The sequence below is a fragment of the Onychostoma macrolepis genome, chromosome 16 (assembly GCF_012432095.1).
Source record: "Onychostoma macrolepis isolate SWU-2019 chromosome 16, ASM1243209v1, whole genome shotgun sequence".
In the NCBI taxonomy this organism is placed as follows: Eukaryota; Metazoa; Chordata; class Actinopteri; order Cypriniformes; family Cyprinidae; genus Onychostoma; species Onychostoma macrolepis.
Window position 1 is genome coordinate 2,933,931 of NC_081170.1, and position 21,057 is coordinate 2,954,987.

At 35.2% G+C, this 21,057-nt stretch overlaps 1 protein-coding gene across 2 annotated transcripts in view; it reads right to left on the reverse strand.

Moving 5' to 3' along the window:
• LOC131521600 (mannosyl-oligosaccharide 1,2-alpha-mannosidase IA) overlaps positions 1 to 21,057 on the reverse strand; it is a 223,757-nt gene that overhangs the window by 66,877 nt on the left and 135,823 nt on the right. For both annotated transcript variants that reach the window (XM_058746505.1, XM_058746506.1), the window contains exon 3: positions 17,067 to 17,182. In XM_058746505.1, coding sequence (XP_058602488.1) covers positions 17,067 to 17,182 — 116 coding nt within the window. The remainder of the gene's footprint in view (positions 1 to 17,066; positions 17,183 to 21,057) is intronic.

Here is a 21,057-nt window from a genome sequence, read left to right on the forward strand (position 1 = left end):
AAAAAACGGCATGAATAATGTTGTTTTTGTTATGCAGTCTCCTATAATACAGACTTTTAAGATAAGAGGAGTTAAAGGCCAGGAGAGGCCCTAAGGAGACATAATATGTCAGCATAATTACGATCACTTGAGTTTGCAAGGAGTTGAGGTGACAAGAGTCCTTATTGACTTGCAGCCACTTACAGGAAGGAAGCAGAATCTCTGGAGTAGATGATAAGAGAATTATAGCAGAGAACCATAGAGTCTAATCACCTCCTCAATCCATTCATTGATGCCCTGATCAACAGCGCACTTAAATCACACTCGCATCAGACATCTAAAGAGGCTTCCAGCTCGATTTGTGTCACAGCAGAAGGACAGCAGTCATCTATCACAGCCTGCTTCAGAGCGACGTGTCAGACCAAGAGAGAGGACTATCCAAAAAACAAAAGCCTTCACTGCGAGCCAAAGGAAAGTAATCCCAACTCAAACAGAGAGTATTTTTCCGTCTTAAATCAGCTGCTGAACAATTCACAGCGGCAAAACAGAGCATGTTTGAGGAAAGCACGCTAAACAACATGAATTAAGAGAGGGTTTAAAAGGATTATCCTGTAAGAAATCAGACAAATCCCAAGCTACAACGCTTAAGCAGGTATTTGTGGGTAAATATGTTTCCATTATATCTTTCCATTGTAAAAACACAAATACTGAATGGCTCTCATTCTACTTTCTGTAACACTGCAGTATTATAACGAGTGATTAAACTTAAACGGCATATTTTTTTAAAAGAAACAGTTCACCCAAAAATAAAAATTAATGCAGTCTTCCTCAGGTCATCCAAGATGTACTGTAGATGAGTTTGTTTCTTCATCAGATTTGGAGAAATGTAGCATTGCATCACTTGTTCACCAAAAACATCTCGATGATGGATGTATTTCAGCTTTTGTCTTCTCAGTTAACCGACAGACTGGAGTGGTGTGGATTATTGTGATGTTTTTATCAGCTGTTTGGACTCTCATTCTGACGGCACCCATTCACTGCAGAGCATCCATTGCTGAGCAAGTGATGCAATGACACATTTCTCCAAATCTGATGAAGAAACAAACTCATCTACATCTTGGATGGCCTGAGAGGAACTACATTTACAGCTAATTTTCCTTTTTGGGTGAACTGTTTTTTGAACAACATTCTGGTGATTCATATTAAAATGAATACGTTATTGAATGTTCTTGTCTTTTTTTCCCCACAGCGACAGGATTTTGTTGGAAAAACGGAAAGAACAATCAGCCAGAATTTGCTTTAACCTGTCCATTACCCTTCACTTCGGTGCTTCATAATAGCTGGGTGGTTTCAATCAGGTGCGTTGTGTTATTGTAACCGCCGGACCTCTGGGCTGCGGTGTGGTCATGGGTAATGGCTGCACTGTCAAGCTTATGGCACCAAATTAGCATTTTAATTCCTGCACGTTTGGCAGGCGGCGCACAAGGAAGACTGCTATAGAGATGCTATTGTTAGTAGCACAAAAATGGAGCGCGCTGAGATAATGAATAAAATTACTGTGGCTAAAAATACAACACGCTGAAAGCTCCCATTGCGCTTCAGAGACACAGCGCCGTTGTGCTGTTCTGTACCTCACACGCTTGGTAAGCATCGAGTGGAACAGGAACAGATTTAGACACCGTGCTGCCCGGTTTGGTTTGGAAGAGAGGCGATGGGGGAATGTGATTAGCCACGAGAGGATCTGTAGTGTGTAGACAAAGTCTGTTCGCAAGAAACTCACAGCTGGGTTCAAAATAGCACACCAGCGTTCAACCCTCACTATTTCTGCATAGTGTATTATTTATTCATTATTTTATCAAACTGACATTTTTTTGGCACAAATAATACAGAATATAAATTTTTCATTTCCAAGATTGGTTCCTTTTATAGTATAAGTATAGCTATATAATTAAATATATAGTAAATATTGACTAATTGTGCATGTTTATTCTGAAATATATAATACATACGAAATATTAAAAAGTTACTATTAAAATAAAGTTATAAAGTTAATAATGGATAATATTTAAACAAAGCTAGAATCTATTAAGTATTATGATTTATTAAATATATTGAGATTAAAGTGTATTTTTACTCACTATTTTATCAAATGACAGTTATGGGATAAAAATACAACAACAAAGGTTTTATTTCCATGTTAGCTGGATGCAAAAATTCAGAATCTGAGAGTTGGTTCATTTTCAATTTAAGACTTTGAATTGAAATAAAAATAAATATTTAGTTAATTTTGACTAATTATGCCAGTTTATTCTGATATGTGGAATATGTCCCCCCCCCCCCCCCCCAGTTAGACATATTACTCAAAGTTAAACACTGTCAAAACAAATAACTATCAAAATGGATTTTAATTTGTCATACACCATCACAAAATGTTCACCACATAGCCTAACTTTCAGATGATTTTAAAATCTTGAATATAATGATTTATTAAATGTAATAATAATATAATAATAATTAATTACATTTATATAGCACTTTTTCTGCTTTTTCTAAGCACTCAAAGCGCTCTACATTGTCAAGGGGTATATCCTTATCCACCACCAGTGATTCATACTGATTCATGTTTACTGAATCTATATAGCCTATTAAAATAAATTAAGCACTAATATATGTAGGTATAATTTCACAGGCAGCTATCACTCACATGCAACATGATGATGAGGCCATATAACATCAACTATCTGAAACACTTATTGTGGAATAATGCATTTTTAAAAAAGTAGTAGGCAGTATTTAGGTTTCAGACAGAGCACAGTCTTAAATTCATGTGCAACTTTAGCACTTTAGTGTCACTGCACTAGTGTATAAGTGAGAAATAGTGAACCAAGTGCATCTTGATTCCTGCTAAACTGTCAGGCAGGTGTTGGCAAATGTTGACGGATGTGTTAGTTCTACTGCTCCTGTCATCACTTAGCATGTGGCGACACTAATAGTCAAGAAAAAGCATGCTTAAATGAGTAAGAGAGGTTCACACAAACTGGGCTGTGATTAAAGACAGCGATTAGCCATAATTAGCCCTCAGTGATCATCAAAATGGACCAATTATAGAGTAGACATTAGGTCTATCGCCAACCAAGATGTTCTCTCTCTGGAGAGTTCAGCGGATCTGTTTTTTTCCTGAATATCTGCACCAATGCAAATGTGAAATTCATTTTAAACAACAGTTCAGTGAACAAAACGTTAATACTGTGTTACATTTTTAGACACAGCATTGTTTGTATTGTATGTTTTGCACTATTTTGTCAACAAAAACAGTTCCAAACAAAGCCACTTGGTCACAAAACTGTGTGAATGAATCTGTGGTTTTGAACGAATCGAGTGAGTCAATGATTCAGTGACTCATTCATAATGAATCACCTGCTTCATTTCTGATAGAATCAGCTGTTTGAATGAATCAGTTGAATGAATGACTCACTTATTTCAGTTTCATATTTAAACTATCATTTAAAAAAAAATCATTTCATATTTCAATATTTATAAAAACACTAATTCCCATTTAAAATCAGTCAATTTCAGCATTATTTATGCAAGCTTAAAGGTTTACGTATAATACATTCTATGTTGTTTTAAAGCTTTTTTTTGTTTTTCTCATTTAACACAATAATGACTTTAAATGATCTTTCGGGAGTAATTTCTCAGCCCAAATTTATGTGCAATTGTATTACTGTTATGTGTCTAACTTAACTAATTTGCTCTTCCTGCTCTTCTTTGGAATCAGCTTCTGGTTCAAATATACAATACAGTATATGGCTGAATTAAAGCAATAAAATGAGATACTGTATCATGGAAACATCATGCGCACTCTTTCACGTGACTGGAAACACCAGTTCTCTTTAAAAACAAATGGCTTCATGTGTGAATCACTCTTAAGATTTCACAGGTGTCTTCATTCTTATGGGTTCAACATCTTCAGTGGCTCCAGGCCACAGACAGCATGAGTGATGCTCTCATTTGGCTGTTCTTCTGAGGCTAATTCCCATCACTTTCAGGTCACCTTCACTTTAAGAAGCTCATTCCTCACTGACAGCCTGGAGATCTTCAGAGACTCTCATTTATTTAGATAGAGTTGGAACACAGATGGATCCATTATGTTGAGGGTATCAAGAGGCTACTTTGAGAAGAACATTTTGTTGTTGGAGGAGTGTGTAGTGCTTTATAAAGTGAAACCGTGGAAACTAAATCAAAACACTGCAGCGGTGTGAAGTGAGAATAATGCACTTGCTGAAATGAATCATATTTTTTATATATGTATATATATATATATATATATATATATATATATATATATATATATATATATATATATTAGGGGTGTCAACGTTAACACATGTGATTAATCAAAAAAATTTTACGCAGATTAATCGCTTGATAAGGTTTGACCCCAACTTCTCGTCATCGCACCGCGGAAGGTCATCTATCATTGTGTGATGAGGGTACAGCACCAGTGTTGCCAGGGAAGCGGCACAAGTGGGCTATTTTGAAAATACAGTCGCGGGAAATATTAGAGCCGTGGGTTGCGGTTTTTTAGGCTACTTTTATAATGTACCGCGGCCGCCCAAAGTGTATATTGACAAATAAAAATTTTAATAGATCCTTTTACTAATGTGCATTATACTTGGATCTTAAGAACGGAGAGGCAGCTACATCACAAACAACGTGAGTTTCAGCAGAGCAGCAGAAATAAACATGACAACAGCCACTATAGATTATATAAGATAATAAACACACGATTACGATAGATATGGTCTGTATGTGATTTTGAATGTGTGCATCTGAAATGCTCATTTGTGCAGCGATATAAAAAGCTATAAATAGCATATTTTAACAACAGTAAACGACCAAATTCCACATGTGATCGCAAAAGGAAGTTATTACAAACACTCGATGGTGGTTTGAAGTGAGTTCTGAGTAAAAGTGTACTATTAATCTCATAAATTGTCTTATGAAGCATGATACTAATATTAGCTCTAATGCAGCTGCAGAACAGGTCCAATTCTTCTTCATAATGCATTTTGTCATAATACTTCACATAAGGTCGCAAGAAATGTTTTGTTGTATTTATTTAGAAATACTTTTGATAATAGTTGGGTAAATGTATACTGGGATTGAAGCGATGTGGCTTGGTAAACGTTTTATTGCCAGTATAAAGGCTGAATAAAAATAAAAGAATAATAAGGATTATGTCTCATACCTGGCAGAAGTGTGAAAGGTTCTGTTTCCTTAAACTAGTTTGTCATGCATTTCTTTTTCAACACATTTACAGGTAAATCCTAGTATTTTAAATTTGACTGTGATTAGCGCGATTAAATTTTTTAACCGATTGACAGCAGTAATATATATATATATATATATATATAGAGAGAGAGAGAGAGAGAGAGAGAGAGAGTTTATTTAGTTTATTTATTTTATTCTATTTATTTCTTCCAAAATAAATAAATAAACATTTTCAAAACAATGGTCACTCTGGTCCTGAACAGTACAATGTGAGCAACAATAAATCTCCTCTGGACAGTCTTCCAGTCTTCTGGACATGTTTCAAGCCCATCCACTTAAATGCTTCCTGGCAAATTAAAAGACAAGGTTCATAATTAAGACAGACCCACCAGAGTAATTAGAGCCAATTACAGCTGATCGTCCTCCTCGCAATCTCTCTCTCTACATTACACTCACCTGTCAATACAACAGCGAGCGCAAGAGAAAGTCATTACGAGCAGCGATTCTAGGCTTTCCGCTGTAGGCCGTTCAACCCTTAGAGTGTGATTTTTCTGAGTGTGTCCCAACTTCCACTTTCAATAGAAAACATGTCAACAGGAAAAATGGTGCAGGACCTGATTTTATTTTACACAACAGAGCACAGCAGAGACCGAGCGCTTGTTCAGCAGCCTCAACTTTCATTCGTTTCTTCACAGAAACACAAATCCTGAACCAAAGCAACCTGCTCTGAAACCAATCACATTACAAACTATGACTTAAAACTAAACGCATCTGAAAATAAAGGAATAAAAAAAACATACAAGACTGTACATTTACATTTTTATGAGGGAATGGACTACAATTCCAACACTGAGGATGAATAAATATTATGTGTGTATTTTTAACAAAATGAAACGTACAATATTAATATACTGACATCATCTAATACTTCAATTATTTAGGTTTGAGAAACTTTAAACACATAAATGTACAAATCCTTAAATATATATTTTGAAATCATGGCATTCATATTTTTATTTTATTTTATTCAGTTGTCATTACTTTTTTTTTGCAATAAATAAATTATTGTGATTGCACTAAATATAAAACAACTGTAAGAAATCATTCAAAATACTAGGTTGGAGTGGGATTAGCCACTATATACAGCCAGTAAATAAACAAACAAATGAAGGAATAAAAAATACATATTTTTCTTTCTTTTATTATTTACTTAGATGCTATACTGTTATTAAAATTGTCATTGGAGGCCTACATATTTCTGTCCATTGATTTAATAAATTATTTTTATATTCGATACAATATAGATTTTGCAATAAATAAATTATGGTGATTGCACTAAATATAAAACATTTTTAAGAAATTATTACAAATATTAGGTTTAGAAGTTGGAATGGGATTAGCCACTAAATACAGCTGCAAAATAAATAAATAAATAATTCATTCATAATTTATTTATTGATTTATTTGATGCTATATTGTTTTCAAAATTGTCATTGAAGGCCTACATATTTCTGTCCATTACTACTATTATTATTATTTATATATTCTCTATAAAACAGATTTTGATTTGGGAGTCTAAAATGTATCTATAAAATGGTAAAAGTGCAACTATATAAAATAATCTTGATATACAGGATTTGTAAATATTTAACATTTCTTTAGCTGTAATTAAATATGTAATAATGTTTACATTTTAGATGTAGTCAGTACATCCAAATTGTATGTTTCAGCATCTCTCAAAATGAACAAAAGATGCATGTTTTGTAACATTAAATTTCACCTGTGAGACCAGGCTGACATGTTCTATATTTTATTAGACAAAACTCTGAAAATGCATCTCATAGATGAGTCATCTGTATTTCTGGCTTGTTTTCCTCAAAGAACAAAGCTCAAATGTGTTGCCTGTGCAATCAGTCGTTTAGATCCACACATGCACAAACTCTCTCAACTCAACTTCCATGATTTACACTTTTCCCTCTCCTCTTCTCCAGTATCGATTTTTCCCTCAGCTTGAAGTCAAGCCTCGAGAGCAGGACGCAGGCGTGGGCCAGATGATTCTGTGTATTCATATCTTTTAGTTTCAGGTCACCTTCATCAATCATGTATTCCCACTATTAAAAGAAAATTTTCCCGGCCCGCAGAACCACCTATCTGACTATAGCATGAATTATTAATACATTGATTCTGGAAAGGCACAACTCTGGTGAAAAAATGTGCATTAAAACCATAAAAACACAGAATATCTGACCTGAGAATGAAGAGGTGCAACTGACCTTGTGAAACGCTCATGCTTGATATTTAATCTGATATTTATCAGAACACAATGTTACCGACTTATGAAAGTTCACTCTTTACTCATCAGGGACCTTAAAGGAATAGTTCACACAAAAGTGAAAATTTGCTAAATGTCTTCACCCTCAGGCCATCCAAGATGTAGATGAGTTTGTTTCTTCATCAGATTTGGAGAAATGTAGCAGTGAATCTCTGCAGTGAATGGGTGCCGTCAGAATAAGAAAAAACATCACAATCTACAAGTAATCCACACCACTCCAGAATATGTTGAATGTTTTTCGGTAACACTTTACAATAAGGTGTCATTTGTTAACATTAGTTAATGTCTTAACTAACATGAACAAACAATGAACAATGCATGTATTACACTATTTATTAATCTTTGTTAATGTTAGTTAATGAAAATACAGTTGTTCTTTGATTATTCATATTAGTTCACAGTGCATTAACTAATGTTAACAAACACAACTTATGATTTTAATAATGCATTAGTAAATGCTGAAATTAACATTAACTAAGATTAATAAATGCTGTAGAAGTATTGTTCATTCTTAGTTCATGTTTACTAATGTTGTTAACTAATGTTAACTAATGAACCTTATTGTAAAGTGTTACCTGTTTTTTTGTTTTTTTTGCAATAAATTATTTTGATTGCACTTGTCTGTCTGTCATGTTTTTTATACTGTACTTTAAAAAAAAACATTTTTTTTTTTTTTTTTTAATATGTTTATGTTTAAATGCAAGAGTGGGATTAGTGGCTGAAAATATATTTTTATTGCTATATTGTTATTACAATTTTCATGAAAGGCTTACATGTTTCTATCCATTACCTTTTATAAATAATTTTTATATATTCTCTAAAAAATGGTTACATTTAAGTTTGGGAGTCTAAAATGTAGCTTCTAAAATCAAAAATCTAAAACTTGTATTTTGACCAGAAATGATGGTTTAAAGTTAAAAACGTCTTATTGATGGATTTGTTTCTTACAAACATGCAGCTTTTGTCTTCAAGATGTTAACTGATGGACTGGAGTGGCGCGGATTACTTGTGATGTTTTTATCAGCTGTTTGGACTCTCATTCTGACGGCACCCATTCACTGCAGAGCATCCATTACTGAGCGAGTGAGGCAATGCTACATTTCTCCAAATCTGATGAAGAAACTAATTCATCTACATCTTGGACGGCCTGAGGGTGAGGACATTTACAGCTAATTGTCATTTTTGGGTGAACTGTTCCTTTCAGTGTAAATGGAGCCTATGATGCATCTGACTTAATCTCCGACGTGTAATGGCGAGTTAATTAAATTCACAAGCAAACAAACCTGCGACAGCCACATTGGATAGTCTGTTCACACTTCAGCCGTCGAGGGGATTCTGCTGCGGCGACAGACAACTGAGGATCAGATTCAACTTCATCAAGATCAAATTGAAATTCATTAAACTGCAATCTGGAAGACTAATTGAACTATTAAGAAATAAATAGAAGTCTGGAAGAAACATTGAGGCGAGATTTTGAACACACATTTATTTGTCGCCAGGGGCCTTCGATGCCTGCGGTGTGATTTACTCGCAGCTCCGCCATCAGAGCTTTTGTTTGGTTGTTAAACTTTAATGTTTGTAAAACTGATACGAGCTGCAAAGGTTTGCTGGAAGCTGCTTTTGGGCTTCACTTGAGAACTGCCTTTAAACTCAATAAAAGAGTCAATAAACACTTATTCAAATCTGACTCTGATAGAGGAACTTTCTGATTCAGTTTTAGCTAATTAAGTAGATAGAGTGAAAATTAGAAATGCTGCTTTGGCAGATAGCTGAAACAAAATAAGGATTTTACTATGCCTATTTTATGATTTTTATATTTTAATTAATTTCAGGAGAAGTACGTGTGTGTATGTGTGTTTGTTTGCTTGCAGGTTAGTTAGTTAACTAAAATAACCCTGGTCATAATGCTAAATTGTGAATGGTCCAAAATCAGGCCATAATTGTTATTCTGCCTATTGCTGCAAATGTTGTAATGAATGAATTAAAAAGAAAATACAAATGCATAACTGATTATACTTGAAGTAACATGAGCAGTGGCAGTTAAAGTGAGGCAAAGTGTTAAAATATCAACATTGGTTTCAGATTTCCCAATCGGTGCACCACCAATAAAACCAATTATTTACTCTGCCGAGCCAAAACTGTGACCACAGAGGCATCACATACTCTTTTAGTTGCTTTGTAAACATCATGAACATCTGCTCCAGATGCACGAACTGTACTGAGGGAAACCCCATCAGCTTCTGCTCTCTCTCCTCAGATGACACCCAGGAGAGACTCTCAGCGAGGAAGTCTCCATTCAAGAGCTCAAAGAACACGCTAATTATCCGCCCTCTTATTTTGCCTCTTCAAAAAGGATGCGTATCTTCCCGTGGAATATCATTTGCGCACCACGGGTAGAGAAGGAATAATGTCAAATGCTCATTTAGAATCAAATCTCTGAAAATGTCAAGCGTGTCCATGCGGAAACGGGCCTGACGCCTGTCATCCGCTCCTGGAGACCGAGTGAATGAACTCCAGGTATCAGAAGCATGAAATATTCCAGACTAATTGGTCCTTTATTAAGCTCCGCCCCCTCAGTTACTGTCACTCATTCAGACAAGCTCTGCGGGACGTCCCATAGGAGCGAGCTGGAGATTTGCATCGATTTCCCTACAGATACTGTGAAGTTAGAGAGTTACATGGCTGAAAACTGAAAAGTTGAAGTACTAAAATTACTGAAACTAAAATAAAAATTAAATAAAAATGTATATTAAATAAAGATATATATTGTAAAAAAAATTAAAATAAAAAAAACCTAATGATAAATGCCAAAAGCACATTAAAATGTCTAAAACTTAAACTAAAATGATAAAGAAAACTTAAAAAAACGAAATTATATATTAATACAATTAATTTAATAAACAGCATAATAATATAGAAATATTATTAAAATAACAAAACCTAACGAAAATGACCAAAACACACAAAATCTCAAACTTAATGAAAACTAAAAAAAGCTCAATTATATATTAATAAGAAATGAATACAAAATAAATATATTACTTAGAAAAATTATTTAAAAAATAAATAAAATATATGTAATTTAACATTTTATCTTAACATTAACACTTTTTTCCGGGGCTTCTGTAAAAGTAAAATTATGTGCTGTTAATAACTGAACTTAAATTTCAGTTGAATTGAATTTGAATAGAGGTAGTAAACAGGATGCACATTAACATTTGTTTAGACCGTCACCTATATAAATACAAGCTTAGTTTATATATTCATCATATTTAATAAATTAACTTTTGTGTTCCAGTGCTGAAGAACACTATATTTCCCAGAATGCATAACCTCTGAAGAATTTCTCTGAATTACATTTCTATTTCTTTTCCTGTCATTTCAATTCCCATGAATTGAAAGCGAGCCGATTCTTCGAATCTAATTTTAGGACGACAGGACCAGTGAGGTGATGAGCAGCTCTGAGAGCAAAAATTTATTTGCTTTGAATCCAACAGGGCTTCCATAGCAACAAGCTCCAGCTGTAGAGGAGAAGAAAGAGGAGGAACTGAAGCCTGATGCAGACAATGACAGAATCCATCACAGCCTGCAGGACTTCATTAATGTGTCTCCATTTGTTCTGCTGTGCTGGATTTGATCTGGAGACCAGCGGAGAGGAAGAGGGCCCTCATGTCTGCTGTGTTCACCTCACACACATCTCAGACAATCAAAGAGATCTGAGGACACACGCTTCACACAACAGAGAGAGAGAGAGAGAGCTCACACTGATGCTGGGCACTTCTAAAACAATACGACCACAAAACATTCAAAAAATTCAAAAATGAATGGCTCCTTTGATCTGGTTTTTGCTAGTGAATCGCTTTAACTGAATGATCGAAGTCACGAGTTTGAAGAGTAAATGACTCACTCAATTCAATCGGTTTGTCTGTTCCTCAGCTTTTCGCTAGTTTTATTACATTAACACAAATAAGCGAAAGTAGTATGATCCAAAGATAGCATCCAACACACATTCAGGTGAGGTGACTGGTTAATTAACTCTATTAATATGACTAGCTGCACCTCAAATACATGTTAGATGGAAATATTGTACATTATGATGGGAGTTTGTAGCTTAATTCTCTGTATTTGAAACAGTTTGAGCTGCAGTTCAGTTGGTGACAGTTCAATAGGAAATCAGTTGAAAGCATCCGGTCATATATATATATAGGCCTAATAAATATTTGAGAAATTATTGTTGCAGCTGATTGTATCAGTCTATATACAGTAGAGTGATAATCAATGTAAAAAGAGCAAATGCAGATGAACACAAAACAGCAGAACAATATAAAGTTAAAGAGGGTAAACTCTATCATTCAGCTGAACTGTGCTCGTATGTTTTAAACACTTCAGCTCTTATATGTAATCCTGGACCACAAAACCAGTCATAAGGGTCAATTTTTTGAAGTTGAGATTTATACATCATACAGTATAAATAAGCTTTGCATTGATGTATGGTTTGTTAGGATCGGACGATATTTGGGCCGAGATACAACTATTTGAAAATCTGGAATCTGAGAAATCAAAATATTGAGAAAATCGTCTTTAAAGTTGTCCAAATGAAGTTCTTAGCAATGCATATTACTAATCAAAAATGAAGTTTTGATATATTTACGGTAGGAAATTTACAAAATATCTTCATGAATTTGGCATTAAAGAGAAATCGATAATTTTGTCCCATACCATGTATTGTTGGCTATTGCTATAAATATACCTGTGCTGCTTATGACTGCTTTTGTGCTCCAGGGTCACAAATGTTCTGACTCCACACATCTATTATATGCATGTCCTCGAAAGCATGCAGTTTTCTACTGTACTACTATAACTTCTCAGGTAATATCAGTGATCTATTACTAGGCTATTTCAGATGCGGCCGAAATTACAACAATAATGGTTACATACATTTAATTGTTTGATCAAAATTATAGCTTGAGAAAATTTAGTAGTCGCTGGATATTGGTAGGGACACGTCATAGTGTCTCTACTAAATTCTACGCCCTTGTCATAAAGTTTGCAAAATTCTAAACTGGAATGTTCCCTTAATGTATGTATAACCAAAAACTGGACGTTTCGAAGGTTCAGAGAACATCAGAAATAACATGTTCATGACTTAATGGGAAGACATATTTCCCGCACATATTTGAGTCAGCCTGCTAAGCGCACCTGACACAGGTTGTTTTTGTGCTCGTAACATTCTCAGGTGCTGAGCGAAGCGCCAGTCACGTTAACGAGCTGAAGATGCAGAGCTGATCGCTCCAAACATTAATCAACTCTGTCATCGGCCGCCATCACAGTCGCCAACGAGCGAGCGCATTTCTGCTTGTCTGAGAATCCAAAAGACTGAATAGGGCAATCAAATCAGACACGGTAATAAGAAAATGCTTCTTGGAGAGCAGAAATTACCCTTTATGTTGAGATTGCGATTGGCTGATTTGAGGCGCGCGGCGCTGAATCACATCAGCAGCACAGAATAGAGCAGTATAAACACAGACATTAGGATTCTGCTCTGTTTGCATTTGGCTCCAAGAGTCATTCCCCTGAATAAATTCATTCTACGACCTCAAGATAAACGCTCTCGACAGCGTCCTGGCCGCTCGGCCTCACGCTGAAGCTAGGATTAACTCACGATTGCTCATTCCAGTCATTCTGCTCACGGACGCCGGCTATTTGGAAGACAAATCTCACCGTCGTTCTACAAGATCCGTGCTGCATCACATTTGACTGGCTGGATCTGGAAAGTCATTCGTTCTTCCTCTCGTCTGACTCGATCGCAGCCCTCAATCTCGCCCGCCTTCGCCCTCCCACGGGAGACTGAGTTCTACACACATATACATATTTATGAGCTACAAACGTCTCAGGGAAGCAGAAGAAACGTAACGAGCCACTTAAGAGTCTGATTGGTATCGGCGGAGGAGCGAAGGAAGAAACAGAAGAAGTGCTGAGGTGTGGATTTCTGCTGGGATTCTCGTGCATGATGAGCGAAGTGTGAATATAAACTTCATCCATTCAAAACAAAGTTTTTAACATTTTTCTGCATCATAAACACACGACATCAGTTCAGCAAATAAGAAGTTTGTAAATTGCATTTCAGTTTCTGCACAACAATACATGAATAAATGGAAACACTTAAATTTACACTATAGGCCAAATTCACTAAATATGGTTTTAAGTTATGTTATATTTCTCTGCAAAGGTAGATAGATAAATATATACAACATTATGTCGAAATTCACTAAATAATAAGCTTATTTAAAGTAGCTAGATTAAAAATTTCTCTGCAAAATAAATAGATAAACTAGATTTACAAAATATTGTCTAAATTCACTAATTATTTGAATAACATTTGAAGTAGTTAGTTCAAATATTCTCTATTAAGATATATGAATAAATAAAATAATATCTGAATGATAAATAAATAAACAATATTTTAACAATATTATATGTATATTTAAGTAATTAGTTACATTTTTCTTAAATTTTAATTTAATTTTAGCAAAATTAAATTCGCACAGTATTCTGGCAAAATTCACTAAACACATATACCAAATATTATTAAATAATATTTAAGTAATATCTTAAGCAATATTTTTCTCTGTTATTAATACATTAATAAGCAAACAAAAAAATAAATTTGCACAATATTCTGTCAAAATTCACTAAACATATTAAAAAATATCTGAATCATATTTTATAATCATATTTTTTCTCCATAAAGATAAACAGACAAATAAAGAAATACACACACACACAAAAAAAATTATAATTAGTTCAAATATTTCCCTCTGTACAGATAGATAAATGAATGACCAAACAAATCAAATTAATAAATGTGCACAATATTCTGTCAGAATTCACAAAAAATGAAATAGAAATAGTTGAAAACAGAAAACAGAAATAGTTTATCATCTATTGGCGTATGTGTCATTAAACTTTGAACTGACACTAGGAGGCGCTAACACCTGTTCAGTTGGTCAAACGGTCACAGTTAAGGTCCAGTGCCCATCGACTGATTGGCCCGGCTCTAAACTTTTGATTTGTTGACTATAAGTCTCTTCCTCACTGATACAGACGCACCGAGTGCCATCTTCTGCTTCGATTAGAGACTCTCTGGCATGGTTTCCCAGTCATAGAGCATGACGGTTGCGCGCTGAAGTGCTCTGCTCTCCATCAGTGAGCAAATTGTCAGCTAAAGAGCGAAGACTGCAGCAGGAGATTGATTGAAAGCTATGGGAGTGACGGATGAGGCTGGATCTCTCTATGACAAAGTGTGCAGAGTAAATCTACACTGTGTGTCTTCATGACAAACTCGCCATCAAACACCTCAGACGCTTTACTGCTACGCCACCGGACTCTGAGCTCATCACACGATAGCGAGAGAGAGAGCGAGAGAGAGAGCGAGAGACTGTTGCTGATGCTGCAGGACGTTCATCACAGTCCTGCCATCGAGATCTGATTACTGCACAACTCTGTATGTGTGTGTGTGTGTGTGTGTGTGTGTGTGTGTGTGTGTAAAATTCAGAACAGGAAGAGGAATTGACTGAATTGCAATTCAAAGAAATTCAGTGGGTTATATTTCATTAGTTTAACACAACTACAAAATAGGCAAGATATTATAAGCTGCTTCATACTTAGCTACGACCTAAAGCCATTATTGGGTAAATTATAGGAATGAACATGAAATTAAATTAAATGAAATATCTATATTGTATATGTTTTATGTATTTTTTTGGGCTGTGGTAGAAGAACATTTACTTTCACAGACACTTAGAAAAGACCAATCAGAATGCTTCATTCACATGCACCACCAACAAGGCATTCAAAACAGCACTGGTGCCTTTAATGAATTGCCAAAAAAGCTTCAGGAAATATCCGAGCAGTTTGCTGCCTTGCATCACAATGCAATAAGAGCGATGACAGGTTTAACAAGCCATTTTACACTGTCACAAATCTCACTATCAAGAGTGAGGAAATTCAAACTTCTAGTCATCGAAGTAGAAAAGTGCAAATGCTACGACTGAACTAGATCAGCCTCTCTGAAACACAGCGAGCGCCCAATGTCAGCGGCCTATTTCTATTTTTATAATGTACAATTCCAGCTTTATTTTAACCACTTATTGAAAATAAAACTATTTCATTTACAAATATGGATTGATTGACATGAATTTTATTGTTTCTTTTACATTTGCAAGTAAGCTCCATTTAGCAACCACATAGCAACGCCCTAGAAACCATTCAGAACACCTAAGCAACCACTTAGCAACACCCTAGCAACCATTCAGAACCTCTAAGCAACCACTTAGCAACATCCTAGCAACTACCACAACATCCTATTATCCTAGCAACCATTCAGTACTTCTAAGCAAGCATTTAGCAACAGCCTAGCAACATCTGTATATCCTAGCAACACCCTAGCAACCTTTCAGAACGCTTAAGCAAACCTTGTCAACAACATAACAACTACCCACAACATTCTAGTATCCTAGAAACACCCTAGCAACCATTCAGCATACCTAAGCAACAGCCTAGCAACTACCACAATATCCTAGTATCCTAACAACACCCTCAGAACACCTTAGCAACAGCCTAGCAACTACCAACAATATCCTAGTATCCTAGCAATGCCCTAGCAACCATTCAGAACATCCAAGCAACAGCCTAGCAACTACCCACAAAATGCCTGTATCCTAGCAACACCCTAACAACCATTCAGAACACCTAAGCAAGAGCCTAGCAAATACCCACTACATCCTTGTATCCTAGAAACCACCAAGAACACATAAGCAATGGCACTGCAACTACCCACAACATCCTAGCATTGCCCTAGCAACCATTAAGAACACATAAGCAACAGCCTAGCTACTACTCACAACCTCCCTGTATCCTGGCAATGCCCTAGCAACCATCCAGAACAGCTAAGCAACAGCCTAGCATCTACCCACAACATCCCTGTATCCTAGCAACGCCTTAGCAACCATTCAGAACACCTAAGCAACAGCCTAGTCCCTACCTACAACACCCTAGTAACCTAGTAACCATTCAGATATTCTAATCGAATTCAATCTAATGCAGTCTATCTTTACATTGCAATTCTCAGTTTGCCCTCAGAACTGTCCATCAGTGAGTGAACGTTTTCTCTAATATTACAGGATGATTCTTTAAACATGTTGCTCTCCAGCTCATTCATTAAGTCCTCAACATGCTCTGAAAGATCTAATCCAGTCAACACAAAGCCACAACGGAGGCCTTTCATCCACTCACTAGTCTTTGAGCTGGACAAAAACTGTCTCAATTCCCAGGACTGGACGTTGGTTAAAAGAAACAATTGATTCCAGCGCAGCTCCGGATCAATAGAGGGCTTTTACACAAGTGCTTCAGACAGCATGAGATTCACAGCTAATTCAGAGCTGCTAATCCACAGAGAAACAACCCAAGTGTGTTTGCTCACCGAGTTCAGGTCCAGGTTGTTTTGAACCCATTCCTTGGCTTCCTCATACTCCTCCATCAGACCCATGATGTACAGCGTGTCCAGAGAATCCACGATTGAAGCACCTCTGAGTCCACCTGCAAACACAATAATACATCTTTACATGTTCATAAAAGTACAGCAGTTCTCAACTGGTTCTCAATGTAAAATAGCAGATTTTATATCAGATGTTCCATCAAAGCACCAGAGTTGTTTATCAGTCAAAAGAATCCTTACAATTAGACAATGTGTTTTGAAATGCAACATGCTAAATTATTAACATGAAAAACATGAGCAGAAGTTGACAGACCTGTATAAACAACACCGAATTAAAAAAAAAAAAAAGGTAATTATGACTTCTCACAATTCTGACTTTTTTTCTCAAAATTGCATGATACAAACTGCAAGAAAAAGTCAGAATTGCATGATATAAACCTGCAATTCAGAGAAATAAAGTCAGAATTGCGAGATACAAACTTGCAATTGCGAGACAAACTCAGAATTGTTAATTGTTAATTGAGAGTTTATATCATGCAAAAAGTCTGAATTGTGAGATAAGTTGCAATTACCTTTTTTATTTAGTGCTGGAAACAGAGTTCCATATGAACACATGCAGGACAATTTTGAGATTCACTAAGTTAAATTTGAAATCACATTTTTGGCATATTACATTTAGTATTTCTGTCATATCTCTAAGGCAGAACTATAAGATTAGTTCACTAGTGTTCTATTCCAAATTGAACTAGTAAATCTAAGGTAATTGCTATAAAAATAAGCCACAAATCTCATTAACAGGTAAAAAGTCCATTGACATCAGATGATATCGATAAGCTGCTAATATATAATTTGTTTAAAATGAAAATAAATTGACACCAGAAAAGAAAAGAAAAGAAAAACACACTAAAACACTAAAAACTAAATGAAAGTCAATTTTAGGCATTATAATATAAAGCAGGGATTCCAAAACGTTTTTTTTTTAGCTGTAACCCTTCAACCTAAAATATTTTCTTAAGCTCCTCTTAGATTTTAGGTTAATATTTCAATAATTGATATAGGTTAATGGTCAGTAAATCAATAAAATATTTCTGTTTTTATATTGTTTTATTTAGCTTTTCATGCTAAATTTATTTATTTGTCCATTTTTATGACTTAAGGGTGTACTTTTTTCAAGAAATGAGCTAAATTCATTTTTATGCACACAAATGCACAACACTCGTTATAACGAATGCATGCACACTGCAACAAAATCAAATCGTGCTCTTAAAAGGACAGCACTCTTCAACATACAGTGCTTTTAAAGGGTTAAATCATTGCCTAATCTATCACTGTCCCTTTAAAGTGAGTGCTAGCTAGATTATCTAAATATTAAAATAGGGCAAATAAAACAATTAATATGGTTCTGACATATCATGCACTTTTTTTCAACTTTGCATTCAAGTTTCACATTGTTTCAGTTCATGCCATCCAGCTACAAGCACGCTGCATTGCAACTTTACATCTCTATTTATTCAGGTTGAGATGTTGCACAATGTTAAACCCTTCATTGTGGCAGAAACTAAAGAAACTAAACAAAAGCAGCAAATAAGCGCTGACGTGACCGCGTACGAGTCTCGAACAGCAAAACATCCCATCCCTTATTCCCTCGTCTCACACGAGTCCCACGACTCCAGAGCTTTAGCTGCATTTCATTTGAAGTTATTAAATTCACTTCACATCCTTAATGAAAAATATTCTGAGGCTTTCATTTAATTCACTCGACCTTAAATGAGATTGCTCGGGCTTCAACCCCCTTTAATGTAGAAAATGTGCACAAAACAAGCTTTTTATTGCTTCAGGAAAGTGCAGGGAGGCAGTTGGCCCCTCGGAGCACACAAAACGCATATTATATGTACAGTAGATACACGACGCTGACAAACACTGAAATATTTCATTCGTCCAATGGGAACAAATGAGGCAATAAAAACGATGCGCTTCAACCTTAAAACGTACGCAACTTGTCGACTCCCAAAATCCCCGCCACTGCACATTTAATGAGCATTTCAATTAGGAGCTTAAGAACTGTGAAAAAGAAATGAAAAACCAACACCCACAGGCCACAGCCTTTCCCATGACCTCCCTAGAAATACTGCGCGAGGATTTGAAGAAACTGGGGTGCGAATGAGACGTAGCGTAAAGCGAGCCCTGGGCATCGTGTGCCGAAGTGATAATGTGATGCAACTGTGAGCAATGCTGCATATCACACGCTGCTATCAAGCGATGCTGCACAAAAACACCGGCACAAACCAGCGTGTACACAAAACCAGGTCTAAAAGTGTGGGAATAACTGCAAATAACAGATGAAAATACTCTGAAACGCTTCGGGCTCCAGCAGTGTTTGAGACGTTACGTCAGTTTGGATGCATATGAAAAACATCTCTGCTGGCAAACGTGGTGCGATAAGCACAGAAACCTCGCAGCCTGATCATATCACAATCTTCTACTGCACAGACCATCAATATGGGTTTGTGTGACCCACAGTGTGAAAACAGCCATAAAATTCATAGAACCGCTTGCATCGTTTAATATTAACAATGCATTTGAGGTCCTGAGGTAGACGAGTGATGTCAGAAGTTTTCTTTAGTTAGACAGCTTGAACATCTTTGAGATTATCCTTCTTTCCATTCCATTCAAAGCATGTGTTGTGTTGTACTTCTTTACAAAGTCACACGCCAACTGGTGACTCAATCCAGAGCCAATTTTACTTGCAGATGGTAGTTGGCAAGTGTTCATTCTGGACCCAGTTCACAACTGTGTGCGTAAATGTTTATTAAGTGTAAAATATTCAGTGTAAACAAGCAGAATTACGTGCAAAACCTATTTTATAAATCTGTTCTATAAATTAACAGATTAATTTAAAAAAAAGTTAAAAGTAATTGAAAATCAGTTAAGGCAATGTGAAAAAAAAAAAAGACAATACATTTTGAAAAATGTACATTTTTCATGTAAGCAAGCATAATTATGTGCAAAATCTTTTTTATAAATCTATTTATAAATTAACATTAATTTAAAAGAATAAAAGTGCAAAGGGACTAAAAATCAGGTACTGCAATGTGGAAAAAAGACAAAATACATTTAAATATGTATATATTCAATGTAAACAAGCAGAATTACCCACAAAATCAAATTTTGTATCTTTTATAAATAAACATACTAATTTAATAAATAATAGTGAAGAGGCATTAAAATAAGTTACAACAATGTGGAAGAAAATGACAATAAAATACATTTTAAAAATGCACATAGGCCTACACAGAAACATGTAAAAACAATGTATAATAATGTAAAAGTGAAAATAAATGTATATTTAGGTTCACTAAGGCTGCATTTATTTGATCAAAAATACAGTAAAAATTGTGAAATATTATTACAATTTAAAAGAGCCATTTTCTATGTGAATATCTGTTAAACTTTAATTGATTGCTGTGATCAAAGCTGAATTTCCAGCATCATTACTGCAGTCTTCAGTGTCACATGATCTTCAGAAATCATTCTAATATGCTGATTTGCTGCTCAAGAAACATTTCTGATTATTATCAATGTTGAAAACAGTCATGTTGCACAATATTTTTGTGGAAAACGTGCTGCATTAGATTTTTTGGGGGGATTCTTTGGAGAATAGAAAGTTGAAAAGAACAGCATTTACTTGAAATGGACTCTTTTGTAGCATACATGTCTTTACTGTCACTTTTGATCAATTTAATGCATCCTTGATGAATAAAACTATTCATTTCTTTAAAAAAAATAAATAAATTACTGACCCCCAACTTTTTCTTATATTTATTCTAATAATTTTCAGTAACATTTTTGCTGATATTTATATTCTTATATATTTATTATAAAATTAGTAACAATTTATGTTGCTTTGTGTCATGTTATGTAAAATGAAGTTTTGTAGTAGTTTATAGTAGTTTTGATTAACAGTAACAAGACTAGA